The 14,612-nt window shown below is 39.7% G+C and overlaps 1 protein-coding gene across 1 annotated transcript in view; it reads left to right on the top strand.

Annotated features, from left to right (window-relative positions):
* cfap57 (cilia and flagella associated protein 57) overlaps positions 1-14,612 on the top strand; it is a 77,629-nt gene that overhangs the window by 22,763 nt on the left and 40,254 nt on the right. Inside the window, exons 7-10 of the mRNA XM_048539567.2 lie at positions 7,047-7,212; positions 8,295-8,408; positions 10,849-11,061; positions 12,092-12,265. Of these exons, the coding sequence (XP_048395524.1) occupies positions 7,047-7,212; positions 8,295-8,408; positions 10,849-11,061; positions 12,092-12,265 (667 nt within the window). The remainder of the gene's footprint in view (positions 1-7,046; positions 7,213-8,294; positions 8,409-10,848; positions 11,062-12,091; positions 12,266-14,612) is intronic.

Raw genomic sequence — 14,612 nt, 5'->3', positions numbered from 1 at the left:
ATTCAAAAACTGTTTAGACTATCAGAATTGCATAAGGGTTATGCAACTCGAAAAGGAATCGTAAAACTTTCTCAGCAGTGCAATGGAAAGGAACTGAGAAGAGACAGTTAAGTGATAAATTAAAGAGTAGCAGCAGGAGTGGTATTCTTCTGTGATTGAGTTTCTGCCACAGAATAGTGTTAGAGAACAGGTTGATAGTAGGTGTTAACTGTTTCTATTAAGATCTTTCAAAGTGTCTTGTATAAACTAATAAGACCATAAGATATAGGAGTGGAAGTAAGGCCATTCAGCCTATCAAGTCCACTCTGCCATTTAATTCATGGCTGATGGGCATTTCAACTCCACTTCCCTGCACTCTCCCCGTAGCCTTTGATTCCTTGTGAGATCAAGAATTTGTTGATCTCTGCCTTGAAGGCATCTAACGTCCCGGCCTCCACTGCACTCCGTGGCAATGAATTCCACAAGCCCATCACTCTCTGGCTGAAGAAATGTCGTCTCATTTCCATTTTAAATTTACCCCCTCTAATTTTAAGGCTGTGCCCACGGGTCCTAGTCTCCCCGCCTAACTGAAACAACCTCCCAGCGTCCACCCCTTCTAAGCCATACATTGTCTTGTAAGTTTCTATTAGATCTCCCCCCACCCTTCTAAACTCTGATGAGTACAATCCCAGGATCCTTAGCCGTTCATTACACGTTCAACCTACCATTCCAGGGACCATCCGTGTGAATGTCCGCTGGACGTGCTCCAGGGCTAGTATGTCCTTCCTGAGGTGTGGGGCCCAAAATTGGACACAGTATTCTAAATGGGGCCTAACTAAAGCTTTATAAAGCCTCAGAAGCACCTCCCTGCTTTTATATTCCAACCCTCTTGAGATAAACGACAACATTATATTCGCTTTCTTAATCACAGACTCTACCTGCAAGTTAACTTTTAGAGAATCCTGGACCCACACTCCCAGATCCCTTTGTACTTCTGCTTTACGAATTTTCTCACCATTTAGAAAATAGTCCATGCCTGTATTCTTTTTTCCATTTACTCACATTGAATTTCATCAGCCATTTCCTGGACCACTCTCCTAAACTGTCTAAATCTTTCTGCAGCTTCCCCACCTCCTCAGTACTACCTGCCTGTCCACCTATCTTTGTATCATTGGCAAACTTCGCCAGAATGCCCCCAGTCCCTTCATCCAGATCACCATAACATTGCAGCCCCAACACTGAACCCTGCGGGACACCACTTGTCACCAGGTGCCATTCCAAAAAAGAGCCTTTTATCCCAAATCTCTGCCTTCTGTCAGACAGCCAATCCTCAATCCAAGCCAGTAGCTCACCTCAAACACCATGGGCCCTCACCTTACTCAGCAGCCTCCCGTGAGGCACCGTATCAAAGGCCTTTTGAGTGTCTAGATAGATAACATCTACAGGGTTTCCCTGGTCTAACATACTTGTTACCTCTTCAAAGAATTCTAACAGGTTTGTCAGGCACGACCTCTCCTTACTAAATCCATGCTGACTTGTTCTAACCTGACCCTGCACTTTCAGGAATTTAGAAATCCTTGACAATGGATTCAAGAATTTTATCAACTACCGAGGTTAGGCTGATCAGCCTATAATTTTCCATCTTTTGCCTTGATCCTTGAACAAGGGGGTTACAACAGCAATTTTCCAATCATCTGGGACTTTCCCTGACTCCAGTGACTTTTGAAAGATCACAACCAAAGCCTCTGCTATTTTCTCAACCACCTCCCTCAGAACTCTAGGATGAAGCCCATCAGGGCCAGGAGATTTATCAATTTTTAGACCTTTTAGCTTTTCTATCACTTTCTCTTTTGTAATGCCTACCAAACTCAACTCTGCCCCCTGACTCTCCCTAATTGTTGGCATACTACTCACGTCTTCCACTGTGAAGACTGACGCAAAGTACTTATTAATTTCTTCAGCTATTTCCTTATCTCCCTTCACTAGCCTTCCAGCATCAAATTGGAACAGCCCAATGTCTACTTTTGCCTCTCGTTTCTTTCTTATGTATTGAAAGAAGCTTTTACTATCATTTCTAATATTACTAGCTAGCCTACCTTCATATTTGATCCTCTCCTTCCTTATTGCTCTCTTTGTTATCCTCTGTTTGTTTATGTAGCCTTCCCAATCTTCTGATTTCCCAAGGCTCTTGGCCACTTTATAGGCTGTCTCTTTTTCTTTGATATATTTCCTGACTTCCTTTGTCAGCCATGGCTGTCTAATCCCACCCCGGATAATCTTTCTTTTCTTTGGGATGAACCTCTGTACTGTGTCCTTAATTACACCCAGAAACTCCTGCCTTTGTTGGTCTACTGTCTTCCCCGCTCAGCTCAGCTTCCAGTCGATTTTCGTCAATTCCTCTTTCATGCCCCTGTAATTACCTTTATTTAACTGTAACACCATTACATCCAATTTTGCCTTCTCTCTTTCAAACTGCAGACTGAACTCTACCATATTATGATCGCTGCCTCCTAAGTGTTCCCTTACTTTAAGGTCTTTTATAAAGTCTGGCTCATTACATAGCACTAAGTCCAGAATAGCCTGCTCCCTTGTGGGCTCCATCACAAGCTGTTCCAAAAAGCCATACTGCAAACATTCCATGAATTCCCTTTCTTTGGATCCACCGGCAACATTATTGACCCAGTCCACCTGCATATTGAAGTCCCCCATGATCACCGTGACCTTGCCTTTCTGACATGCCCTATTTATTTCTCGGTGCATCTTGCGCCCCTGGTCCTGATCACTGTTAGGAGGCCTGTACCTAACTCCCATTATATTTTTTTGCATTTGTGGTTCCTCAACTCCACCCACACAGACTCCACATCCTCTGACCCTATGACATTCAGTGCCGTAGATTTAATTTCATTCTGAACTAACAAGGCAACCCTGCCCCGTCTGCCCACCTCCCTTTTCGATATGTTGTGAATCCCTGGATGTTTAACTGCCAGTCCTGAACTCCCTGCAACCATGTCTCTGTGATGCCTACCACATCATAATCATTCAAGAGGATTTGTGCTGTTAATTCATCTACTTTTTTGCGAATACTACGATCATTTAGATAAAGTGCCTTAATGCTAATTTTCTTATCATTAGAGAGATTGGAAATCCTGAGATGTCTTAAACTATCCTTCCTTTTTGCTGTATTCCTAGTCTGCCTCGAGCTTAAACCCACCTGTACACATGCTATCCTGTTGCGTATCTTTCCATTTAACTCCATTCTCCCTGTCTCACTTCCCCTTCCCCCCGACTCAGAAGTTTAAAGTCCTATTGACCACCCTATTTATCCTTTTCGCTAGAGCACTGGTTCCAGATTGATTCAGGTGGAGACCGTCCCAACGGTACAGATCCCCCCGGTTCCAAAACTGATGTCGATGCCCCATGATGCCAATGCCCTCTTTCTCACACCAATCCCTTAGCCATGTGTTTACTTCCCTAACTTTCTTTTCCCTATGCCAATTAGCATGTGGCTCAGGTAGTAATCCGGAGATTATGACCCTTGAAGACCTGTACTTCAATTTCTTTCCTAGTGCTTCATAAGCCCTGAACAGTTCTTCTACCCTTGCTTTGCCTATGTTGTTAGTCCCAACGTGGACCAGAACTACTGGATCCTCCCCCTCCCGCTCCAATATCCTTTCAACCTGGTCGGAGATGTCCTGCACCCTGGCACCGGACAGGCAACACACCATGCGGGACTCCCAATCCGGCTTGCATGGGATACTATCTGTCCCCCTAATAATAGAATCCCCTATAACAACTACCTGTCCTTTTGCTCCCCCCTCTTGAATGGCCTTCCGCACCACGGTGCCATGGTCAGCTGGCTCATCCTGTCCACAGTCCTTTCCCTCATCCGTACAGGGAGCAAGAATCTCATACCTGTTGGTCAAGGTCAAGGGCTGAGGCTCCTGCACTCCTGAACTCAGAATCCCCCTACCTGCCTCACTTGCAGTCACACTCTGTTGTCCCTGAACACTTATTGAATTTGAATTACTTAATCTACCGGGTGTGACTGCCTCCTGAATCAAAGTGTCCAGGTAACTCTTCCCCTCACGGATGTGCTGCAGAGTTTGAAGCTCAGATTCCAAATCATTTACTCTGATCCGGAGTTCTTCCAGCAACCAACACTTGCTGCAGATGTGGTCGCTGCCGTTCACAATGGGATCAGCCAGCTCCCACATACAGCTACAGCACATCACCTGTCCAGCCGCTACTACTTATTTAGTTAACTTTTACAATTTATGTATTAAAATGTTCAAACATTCTCAGCCTTGGTGAGTATGTGCCAGTGATCAACTACCATAGTTGTCAACTACAAAATATAAAGATCTGATCTATCTTGTAGATTTCATTCTAGGATCTGATTTGTACAATATTGCCATCAGCTGGGATCATAACAAAGTGAGAACTCTTGTTGAATTGAAATTCACTGAATTTGAGGGATTTGTCTCTTTCTAAAAAAAATTGAGTATACTGAGGTACTGAACATAAAACAAAAGTAAGATGGGTAGATTTAATAGATGGATTAGAATTTCAAAATAGCTTTGAATGTTGCTAAGACCTTACAGGCATTAGAAGACATTACAATGGATATTTGAAATAATTGGGGTTAATTAACTAGGACTAAACTGAGACAGTTAGCGGACGAAGTTAAAAAAGATCCCATAAACATAAGATATTGACAACAGTTACTCAGCATTTGGTATTAAAAAGGATGGAAACCTGAACTTGTTATGTCTTTGCTAAAATTATTTAAGATGCATTAATCGATTGAATGACTTGGAAGTGAAAGAAAGAAAAGGAGCATTTGAAATAATAAAACTTTAATTGAAGAATGAGGAGAGAGTAACAAAACAAAAAGTGGAAAGGGAAGAGAAGGTAAAGGCAATGAAATTGAATTTTAAGAACTTGAACTCCAAGACATAAGGAAATCATGTCTAGTGAAAAGCTTAGAACAAAGGAAGTAGGAATAGGTTGTAACTCAGAGGATGGTTCAGATTCCAGTGGGAGATAAAATTTAATTAGAAATATATGTTTGGTGCCTAAATTTTTCAAAAGATTAAGTTGAAAGACATTTTTCCTCATTTAAAAAGGTATTGTTCAACCTTAATGTTCTAGAGTGTTTTGACAGATACACCTTTGAATGTGTATGTAGTTTGTCAGAAGAACAATATAGAAACTATGAAACTGTTATAAAAAAAGTAAAACTGGAAGCTTATGCGCTTACCCATGAAATTTATTGTTTTAAATTTAGGAATTTAAGAAACAAACCTAATTAGACATTTGTATGTTACGTAAGAGAAGAAAGAATGGTTTGTGATCAGTGGTTTCAAATACTGAATTTAGAGAATAAAAAATTGCGAATGTGAGGGAAGTCATAATTCTAGAAGAATTTTGCAATAGTATTCTGGTAAACCTTAAAACTTATTTAGATAAGCTCAAAGTAAAAAAAAATCTGAGATGCAGTCATTCTGACAGATGCCTGTGATCTCTCGCAAACAGTTACACGTGGGAAAATAGTCATATGGGAATTCACAACACCATTGGAGAAATAGAAAGCCTATGAATGAAAAATATATTAGCTTTAGGGAACAAACAGAAGGACATCAAATTAAAAAGGAGAAAGTCTGGAACTTAAGGGTCATATGAAGAATGTTGCATGTTTCCATTGTAACAAGACTGGATATATGAAAGCTGATTACTATAAGTTAAGTTAGACTAATTGTAATATTAGCATGCTTTAGGAATCCTTAGAGATACTGGCATCAAGAAAGGAAATAGATATTAAAACTATAGCTGTAGTACAAAGGGAGCATATTTCATTAAAAACTACTAAGAAGGGAGAAATGATACAGGATGGTCAGAAAATTTATTCGTGATCATTGATAAATTAGACCTTTGAAGGTTCTGAATATTTTATGGAGAGATAAAGGAGATTTTCTTTTCTTCTAATAAAGGAGGTAAACCATAAAGATATTGAGAGACAATGTAGCAAGTCACTTTCTGATATTGGCTGATAATACAATTTGTCTTCTAGATGGATTAATAAAGGAGAAAATATAAATTGGAAGTATATATGGAGGTTTCAAGCCAGTGCCATCATCTCAGATTAGATTAATGAGTAATTTAGTGAATGGAGAAGTTCTAGTTGGAATATTGTAACAAAACCCTATAGAATGAATATAGTTTGGTGAATGACGTGGCTAGTTAAATAAAGTTGGGACAAACTGAGGGTGGTGAAACAATCTATAGAAGTAACCAGCAAAAGAAACTGAGGTCCACAAAAGAAACTGAGGTCCTCTATAAGGAAGATCCTAGACTTATTTCTTGACTGTGTTTTGATTAAATGCAGCTCCTTTCTGCAAAAAGGGTAGGAAATAGAAAGCAGGAAACTACAGATCATTTTGCTCGACATATGTTGTGGGGAAGATGTTGGTAGCTATTATTAAAGATGTTTTAGGGAGGGTACTTGGAGCAATTCTAGGTAATTGGGTAAGGTCAACGTTTTTTTGGATAGGATATCAGTTTAACTTTTATATTGACAAGTTTTGAAGATGCATGCAAAACGATACTTTTCGCTGTATTTCAATACATGACAATACTAAATTAAATCAAACCAAATGTAATATATGCTGTAAATAAAGGGGAACCAAGTGAAGTGCTATACTTGGGTTTCCAGAAGTCATTTGATGCAATACCAAATCAAAAGTTGTTGCAGAAAATGAAAGGAAAGGGGCAACATACTTCATGGATAAAAGGTTGGCTAACTAACAAGAAACAGATATTAGACATATATGGAGCATTTTCTGTTTGTCAAGCTGTAATGAGTGATGTGCTTCAGGGATCAATTCTGGCGACCCCAACCTTTTACTGTTTGTGTAAAAGACTCGGATGAAATGACTGAAAGAATGCATGTACGTAAAATACATTAAATGCTTAAAAACTAAATTCTTTTGATTGGAAATGAGCTATAAGTGAATTCTTCCGCTTTTTTTTGTAAGTTCTATTAATTGGTAGTTTCTATTCCCTAATAGTGTTTTGGAGCTATATAAAGAGTTCCAGGAAGAAGCTTACAGTGTTGCTATTCACCCATCTGGTTTATATATTCTTGTTGGATTCTCGGACAAGTTACGACTTATGAACTTGTTAATTGATGATATTCGAACCTTCAAAGAATTCACAATTCGAAGCTGTCGAGAGGTATACAACTGATGATTCTGGTCAAAGTTCTGGTTCATTTTCTGTTACGTGTAGTTTATATCTTTCATGCCTTTGTAATTATGATCCAACCACATCCTTCAAGTCTCAATAAACTTATGCTGTGGATCCAGAAAGCCACAGGTATCTAACGGAAATAATGGGGAAATTGCCTGCCAGTCTTGGAGCCAGCAAGAGTCTCACATTGCCTCTTAAGGTGTGATATAATAAGTGCCAATTGGCTTGTCCTTCCCTAGGACCCTAGGGAGACCGGTCTTATCCAATGAGATCTGCTGACCAAACTGAGACTGGCAGCTCTTGTGTGACACCCAGGAGACATTGGTAGCTGTTGCTACTACATCCACCCAAAAGCCCTGACTGGTCAATGGGCCAGGCACAGGTGAGTGATTACAGGTGGGAGTTGCAGGTGAGAGGGACTGGCAGCAAAACTCTCAGTAGCAACCTCTTCTTTACAACCCTCACTCCATCCTATATGATGGTGAGACATTCAATCAAATACTGAGCACCTTTGAACAAAATGCCACACCCTGGGTGCCCACAAGCATCCTCTCACGGGTTTACTTTTTGGGCTTCCCATGTGGTGAGTTTGCAGCCCACTGCTGGGTCAATATCAGCGACCATGCAATTAGCCCCGTAAATGACCACGTTAAGGATTCACTCAGAGTGGAGGAAGTGGTGCTGTGCATGAACCTTTCTATTTGGTGGTCATTGTATTGGAGGTGACAACATGCAATGTCCACTCTTCCACTTTCTTCCCAATTAGTGGCCACACCCAGCACCAAACCTTTTCATGGAAGCCATTCAATTCCAGCTGGAGTCTCCAGCTTCTATTATAATTTCTAACATTTTTTTTCACAGCCCATAAAGGAGCAGTTCACAAGAAGGACTTTAAAGTTGGAAACTTCCTTTAATTTTTTATTTTTTGCCTATATCTTCCATGTTTTGATTTATTTTTCTGTGCTTTAAGATGACACTGGAGATTGATGACACTACAATACTTTCACTATATTTTGTGACAAGATACACATGACAATTTGTAAATCAATCAATCAATCTTCTTTCAGTGTGCCTTCAGCAATGGTGGACATCTGTTTGCAGTTGTGAATGGAAATGTCATTCATATTCATTCCACAACCACCTTTGAAAACCTGGTTAATCTTAAAGGTCACAATGGGAAGGTGAGGTTCAGGATAATTTGCATTATGTGTTCTGCATATTTTGTTTTTGATTTTTTTGAACCTTATCAGTCTGCCTGCATTTAATGATTTAGTCAACAGGCAATACTATATTAATAAACATCCACAATATCATACTGGTGAGCATATAGAAAATGGTAAAAATCATCCAGTATTTATTTGAAAGGATAAGTACATGCAGAATTGTGCAATACTAACGTATAAACATGTGTAATAGCAGATCGATTAATAAATAACCAAGACAATTTCCAAATCCATAGCCTTGATTAAATATTGCCGAAAAGTAAAAGTAATTCTACATTCAAAACAGGGTATGGACAACAGGACTTTGTCAATCTTACAACTGACTGAATATTTTAAGCACAGAATAAGAACATTAAAAGTAAAAACAGTAACTTTGAAGGCAGTAAAGCATAACAACATGAGTCATAACGTATTTGAAGGAAAATAGTTAGAAAGCATAGAAATATGGGGAGGGCACTCATTTAAAGGTAGTTGGAAAAAGCAGCAATGATGATGTAATTAAAAATTTTTAATACGCAGTGAGTTGTTAGAAAGTGAAATGCACTGACTGAGGTTATGGTGGAGACAGCCATTCAAGGCATTAGAGGACATCAGATTATAGATGCATACCATCACAGAGCCTTTGGTCCAACCAGCCCATGCCGACCATAATCCCAAACTAAAACGGTCCCACCTGCCTGTGCTTGTTCCAAAGATTTTTATATTCATGTACTTATTCAATGTTTAAAAGACATTTGTAATTGTACCCTCATCCACCACTTCCTCTGGCAATTCATTCGACGCATGAACTACTCCCTGTGTAAAAACAAAGTTGCGTTCATGTCTTTTAAAAATCTTTATCCTCTCTCCTTAAAAATGTGACCCCTCATCTTGAAATCCCCCACCCTGGGGAAAAGACACCTCGCATTCACCTTATCTATACCCCTCATGCTTTTATAAAACCCTTATAAGGTTATCGCTCAACCTCCTACGCTCTTGTGAAAAAATTCCATTTTCGGCAGCATCCTGGGAGATCTCTTTTGAACCCTGTCCAATTTAATAATAGCTTTCATATAACAGGGCTAATCTGAAAAGACAGAATGTCTTGGCAAAGTACATTTGGAAAAGATGTTTCTTTTCTGAACTAGGGGGCACTATTTAATAGTTAGAGATGCCTTTTGGGACAAAGGTAAGGAAAAATGTTTTTTCCCTCTGAGGTTTGTGCAGCCTTGGAACTTTGCCTCAGAAGCAATGGAGTTTGGATCATTGAATAGTTATAAAGCTAAAGTTGATAGATTATTGGCATGGAAAGGAATTGAAGGTTATTTTAGGTAAATAAGAATGTGAAATTCAAAACAGAAAGAAATTAGCCCTGATCTTATCGGAAATGGGGTGAAATGGCCCTCTTCTGTTCTTAATTTAGACAGAACCTAATTAGCTGTCTAAATAGTTTCAGTAAACTGCATGAAGAATCATAATTATTGACTTTTGCCAATGTGGCCTTGAAACTTTATCAAAAGCCATTTCATTTTGGACTGCTTTTGTGCTGTTGAAATTGCACCCATACCTATTTACAGGCTTGATTCAGCTTACCTGTTCACAACTAACTTTATCAAACTAGCACTGTATTTCCCCAAGACCTAATCTTTCCCATTTGCACAAAATAAACACTGCTGGTAGGCTTTTCAACTTCCACTATCTGCTACTTGCTGTACTGAATTATCAGCGGCACATAACGTCTTCTGAACATTATCAAAACCATTTCCCCCCAGCCCAGCTTCCAGGACTTAAGCCCTGTAGAGCTATTCAACAGTTCTAGGGCTCCCTTCAGTCCTCAAACATCTCATGTAATTCAGCTAACTTCAGCACCACAGTTAACTGCCTAGTATGGAATAAAAACAGTAAGTGCAATAGAAATTCAGCAGAATGGGCAGTATTCATGGAGAAAATTAAAGTTTTGTTACCAATGTGACTTTCTGAAGAAGTTTCTCTTCACAAGAAGTGTTTCTTCACAAATGCTGCCTGCACTGCTGAGCGTCTCCAGCACCTTCTGTTTTTATTTCAGATCTCCAGGATCTTGCATTTTGCTTTTATTTTACTGCCTAACATGGAGCATGCTTCTATTCTTGTTCATCTCCTTCTCCAAATAACCGTAACCTAAGAACTTATCTTTAGTGACCCCCAAACAGTTTTGAGTGACCTTTTACAATAGGCAGAATTGAATGTTGCTACCTAACAAATAAATGTAACCAATCATAGATTGCTGGTTTGCTCAGCACAGAAAATAGATACAAATAGAGAATTTCATTTTGTATGTATTTGTTTACAGATGCAAAGGAATATTGTAAAATACATGATGAAGTGTGCACTTGAACAATTATACAGTATTCTGACATTCTTCTATGTCTTCTCCATACAGATTCGTGCTATTGTCTGGAATTCAGATGATAGTAAGTTGATTTCTTGTGGTATGGATGGTGCAGTATATGAATGGAATACACTGACTGGAAAGCGAGAATTGGAGTGTGTACTGAAGTCCTGCAGTTACACTGATCTTTGTATCACACCAGATAGTAAAACCATATTTGCAGTTGGGTCTGATCGAACTTTGAAAGAAATTACTGATTCCCAGGTATGTAGAATGTGAAGCTGAGGGGTTGTTATATCCTGAAGTAAAGTGGGCATAGTTCAAAGCCCAAACGTTCAAGGATATTATTTATTATTTCTGAGATTAAGTAAAAATCTTATTCATTTAACAGTTTTAGCTGGGTAAAAGAAAAGCAATACCCTGTTGCAACAAATTCTCAACGCAATTTTCTGTGCTTAACAAATAAAAGGTGCTGAGTAAATTGGTGACTGTCATATTTTGTTGTATTTTTCAACACTATAATGTCACCTGTATAATATCAATACATTAGTTACTTAGACTTAGTTCCTCTGGTCTCCTTCTTCATTAAAATGGGCAGCAAGATTCCACCGCTGGCCCTGATCCATTGCAATCTCTTATGCTCCAGCCTAGGTGGTGCCTCATTCTTGAAAATAAAACAAAAGAACTGTAGATGCTGTAAATTAGAAACAAAAACAAAAATTGCTGGTAAAGACCAGCAGACCTGGTAGCATCTGTGGAAAACCGAATTAATGTTTCGGGTCCAGTGACCCTCCTTCAGACTCTTTAAGGTTGTCCTCAAATAAATTTACCAGGCTTCCTTTGGCTTTCTTATCTTTGTTTTTTTCATAACTTGTCTATTAAACAGCAAACCAAGCATAGCTAAGCCCCAAAAGGTGAAGTAATACCTTGCCCGTCTCAGGAGCCAGAAGAAGAAACAGTTTATTTGTTTAGACTTTGCTTTAAAATATTAAATTCAAAGTAAAGAAGCCTATTACTAGCCATGTACTTATTGTAGGATGACAGAATTTACTGTTCTATTTAAAGTTCTGGTGACCTCCAGCATTTTTCACTTCAGTAGAGTAAGGTCAATAATGTACCTTCACATATGAAATATATTTTGTAAATTGACATAATTACATTATTTTACTATTCAAACTTTCTAAAATCATGTTCATTTTCAGATTGAAATCTCATATTTTATAGATGAAGTATTTCCTTGATTGAAACTCTATGCATCATTTCTGCTCTTTTACTTTTGCTCCTTCCTTCTCAGATTATTCGGGAAATTCCATCGAATGATGTTGCATATACCTGTGTTGTTATGTCACACTCTGGGCGAATGTTGTTCCTAGGCGCTGCAAACGGGACAGTACGGAGTATGAAAATCCCACTACCTGTAAAATCAGAATATAATGAGTATCAGGCACATTGTGGACCAATCACCAAGGTACTATATCATGCTTCTTAATAATTCTTCTGAAGTATAAAGACCAGCCCCAGGGAAGTGGCAACAACTGCAGATGCCGGAGTCAGAGTCAATACAGTGTGAAGCTGGAGAAAAGCAGCAGGTCAGGCAGCATCAGAGGAGCAGGAAAGTCAATGTTTTGGGTTAACACCCTTCATCAGGAGTCCTGCATTGACCAGCCCCTGAATTTTCTCTCCCGAATCAACAGCCCAAGTCAGGAAAATTCCCAATTCTGACTCAAGGGAAAGTACCCCAGATGTTGTGATTTTTTTTGTTGTTCTTGAGTGGTTGGGCAGTGGGTATTAGGCGTTAGCCCATAATCCCTCAAAACATTGCAGAGGCAACCACAGAGCCCTTAGGCATGAACTTGCTCATTCCATCTAATTTTTGGAACGACCTTTAGATGGGAATCATAATTCCTAAGGAAAGTAAGATTGCAATGCAAAAGTACCTAAAACACCAACATTGCTACCAAACTAAGATTTTTTTCAGTGATCCCACATTTTGGCTACTATTTACAAGGTATTGTAATGCTACAGTATGGGATCTAGTTCTGCAATTAAACAGTCAATGTATTTTGTTCAAAGATAACAAGGTGTAGAGCAGGATGAACACAGCAGGCCAAGCAGCGTCATAGGAGCAGGAACCCGAAACGTCATCCTTCCTGCTCCTATGATGCTGCTTGCTCTGCTGTGTTCATCCAGCTGTACACCTTGTTATCTTGGATTCTCCAGCATCTGCAGTTCCTATTATCTCAAAGTATTTTGTTCTGACTGCATAAAATGAGTTTTTCTCTCATGTGTTTCAATTATGTGAATATGTCTAGAGATTGGAAGAACTCTTATCTGTCAGACTTCCATACACTGTGTGGAGCTGGAGGAACACAGCAGGCCAGGCAGTATCAGAGGAGCAGGAAAGTTGAAGTTTCGGATTGGGAGCCTTCTTCAGAAATGGGGAGGGGGAAGGGAGCTGGGAACTAAATAGAGGGAGGAGGAGGGGTGGGGCTGGGGAAGGTAGGTCAGATGGTGATAAGTGAATGCAGGTAGGGAGTAGTGAAATTCTCCTTTATCAACAAACCCTGAGCAGAGGTCCATTGATTTTCAAAGTAATCAAAATACAGTTTTGACAATAACCTGTGTACCCTGTGCACCCATGACTGTGTTGCCAAATTGTGAGTGAATGCCATCTACAAGTTTGCTGATGACACCACTGCAGTTGGACGAATATCAAACAATGATAAAGCAGAATACAGAAAGGAGATAGAGGGCTTTGTGACATGGTGCAATAATAACAACCTCTCTTTCAACATTTGGAAAAATGGGATTAAAAATAATCTGTTTCAATTTACATTGGGTTGACATTGTTCTTGTATTTGAGCAGCTTTTTTGACATTGTTTCCAGTTTTAGAGAGGCAATCACCTCATGGAATTAGTGTGAGAATACTAATCTCCCTGGGTTAGCTCATGTTTTGGTGACCTATGTCTGAAGTTTGGCACGGAAGATGAATGAATTTGAATTCAATGAAAATCTGGATTTAAGAGTCCGATGATAACCATGACTCTGTCGATTAACAGAAAAACACTCTTGGTTCACTGATATCCTTTAGGGAAGGGAAACTGCTGTCCTTGCCTGGTTGTAACAATTGCTAAAAAAGCCTCAAAACACAAATGAAATCAGGTGGACCACCAGCATTGACCTAGGCAGCAGAACAACAAAGGCAAAACTCACCGTATCGACGGTGCAAGGTCTCCCTCACTAACATCAGGAGGCTAGTACCGAATTTGGGAGAGCTTTCTCACAGACGAATCAAGCAATGGCCTGATACACCAAACAGACAATGTCCCAGACACCACCGTCTTGGTATGACTTGTCACACCGGCAGGATAGACCCAGCTGGAGGTGGGGAGTTTCACAGGTACCCTCTGCAACTAGTTCTTCAGTTTTCTGACCCACAATCAGTGAAGATACACAACTGCACATTCTCTACAATAACACTCAACACTGGAAGGCCCCAAGGATGCGTTCTCAGCCCCTACTCTACTCCCTGTGCACCCATGACTGTGTTGCCAAATTGTGAGTGAATGCCATCTACAAGTTTCCTGATGACACCACTGCAGTTGGACGAATATCAAACAATGATAAAGCAGAATACAGAAAGGAGATAGAGGGCTTTGTGACATGGTGCAATAATAACAACCTCTCTCTCCACTTTGGAAAAACTAAAGAATTGATCATAGTTTTCAGAAAGAAAAGAGGAGAACACACCCCCATCTACATCAACAGAGCAGAGGTTGAGAGGGTTGGGAGTGTTAAGTTCCTACGAGTGACA

Source organism: Stegostoma tigrinum, chromosome 8, assembly GCF_030684315.1.
Source record: "Stegostoma tigrinum isolate sSteTig4 chromosome 8, sSteTig4.hap1, whole genome shotgun sequence".
Classification (NCBI taxonomy): Eukaryota; Metazoa; Chordata; class Chondrichthyes; order Orectolobiformes; family Stegostomatidae; genus Stegostoma; species Stegostoma tigrinum.
The sequence above is the reverse complement of the archived record's forward strand: the minus strand, read 5'-3'. Positions and strand labels throughout refer to the sequence as shown.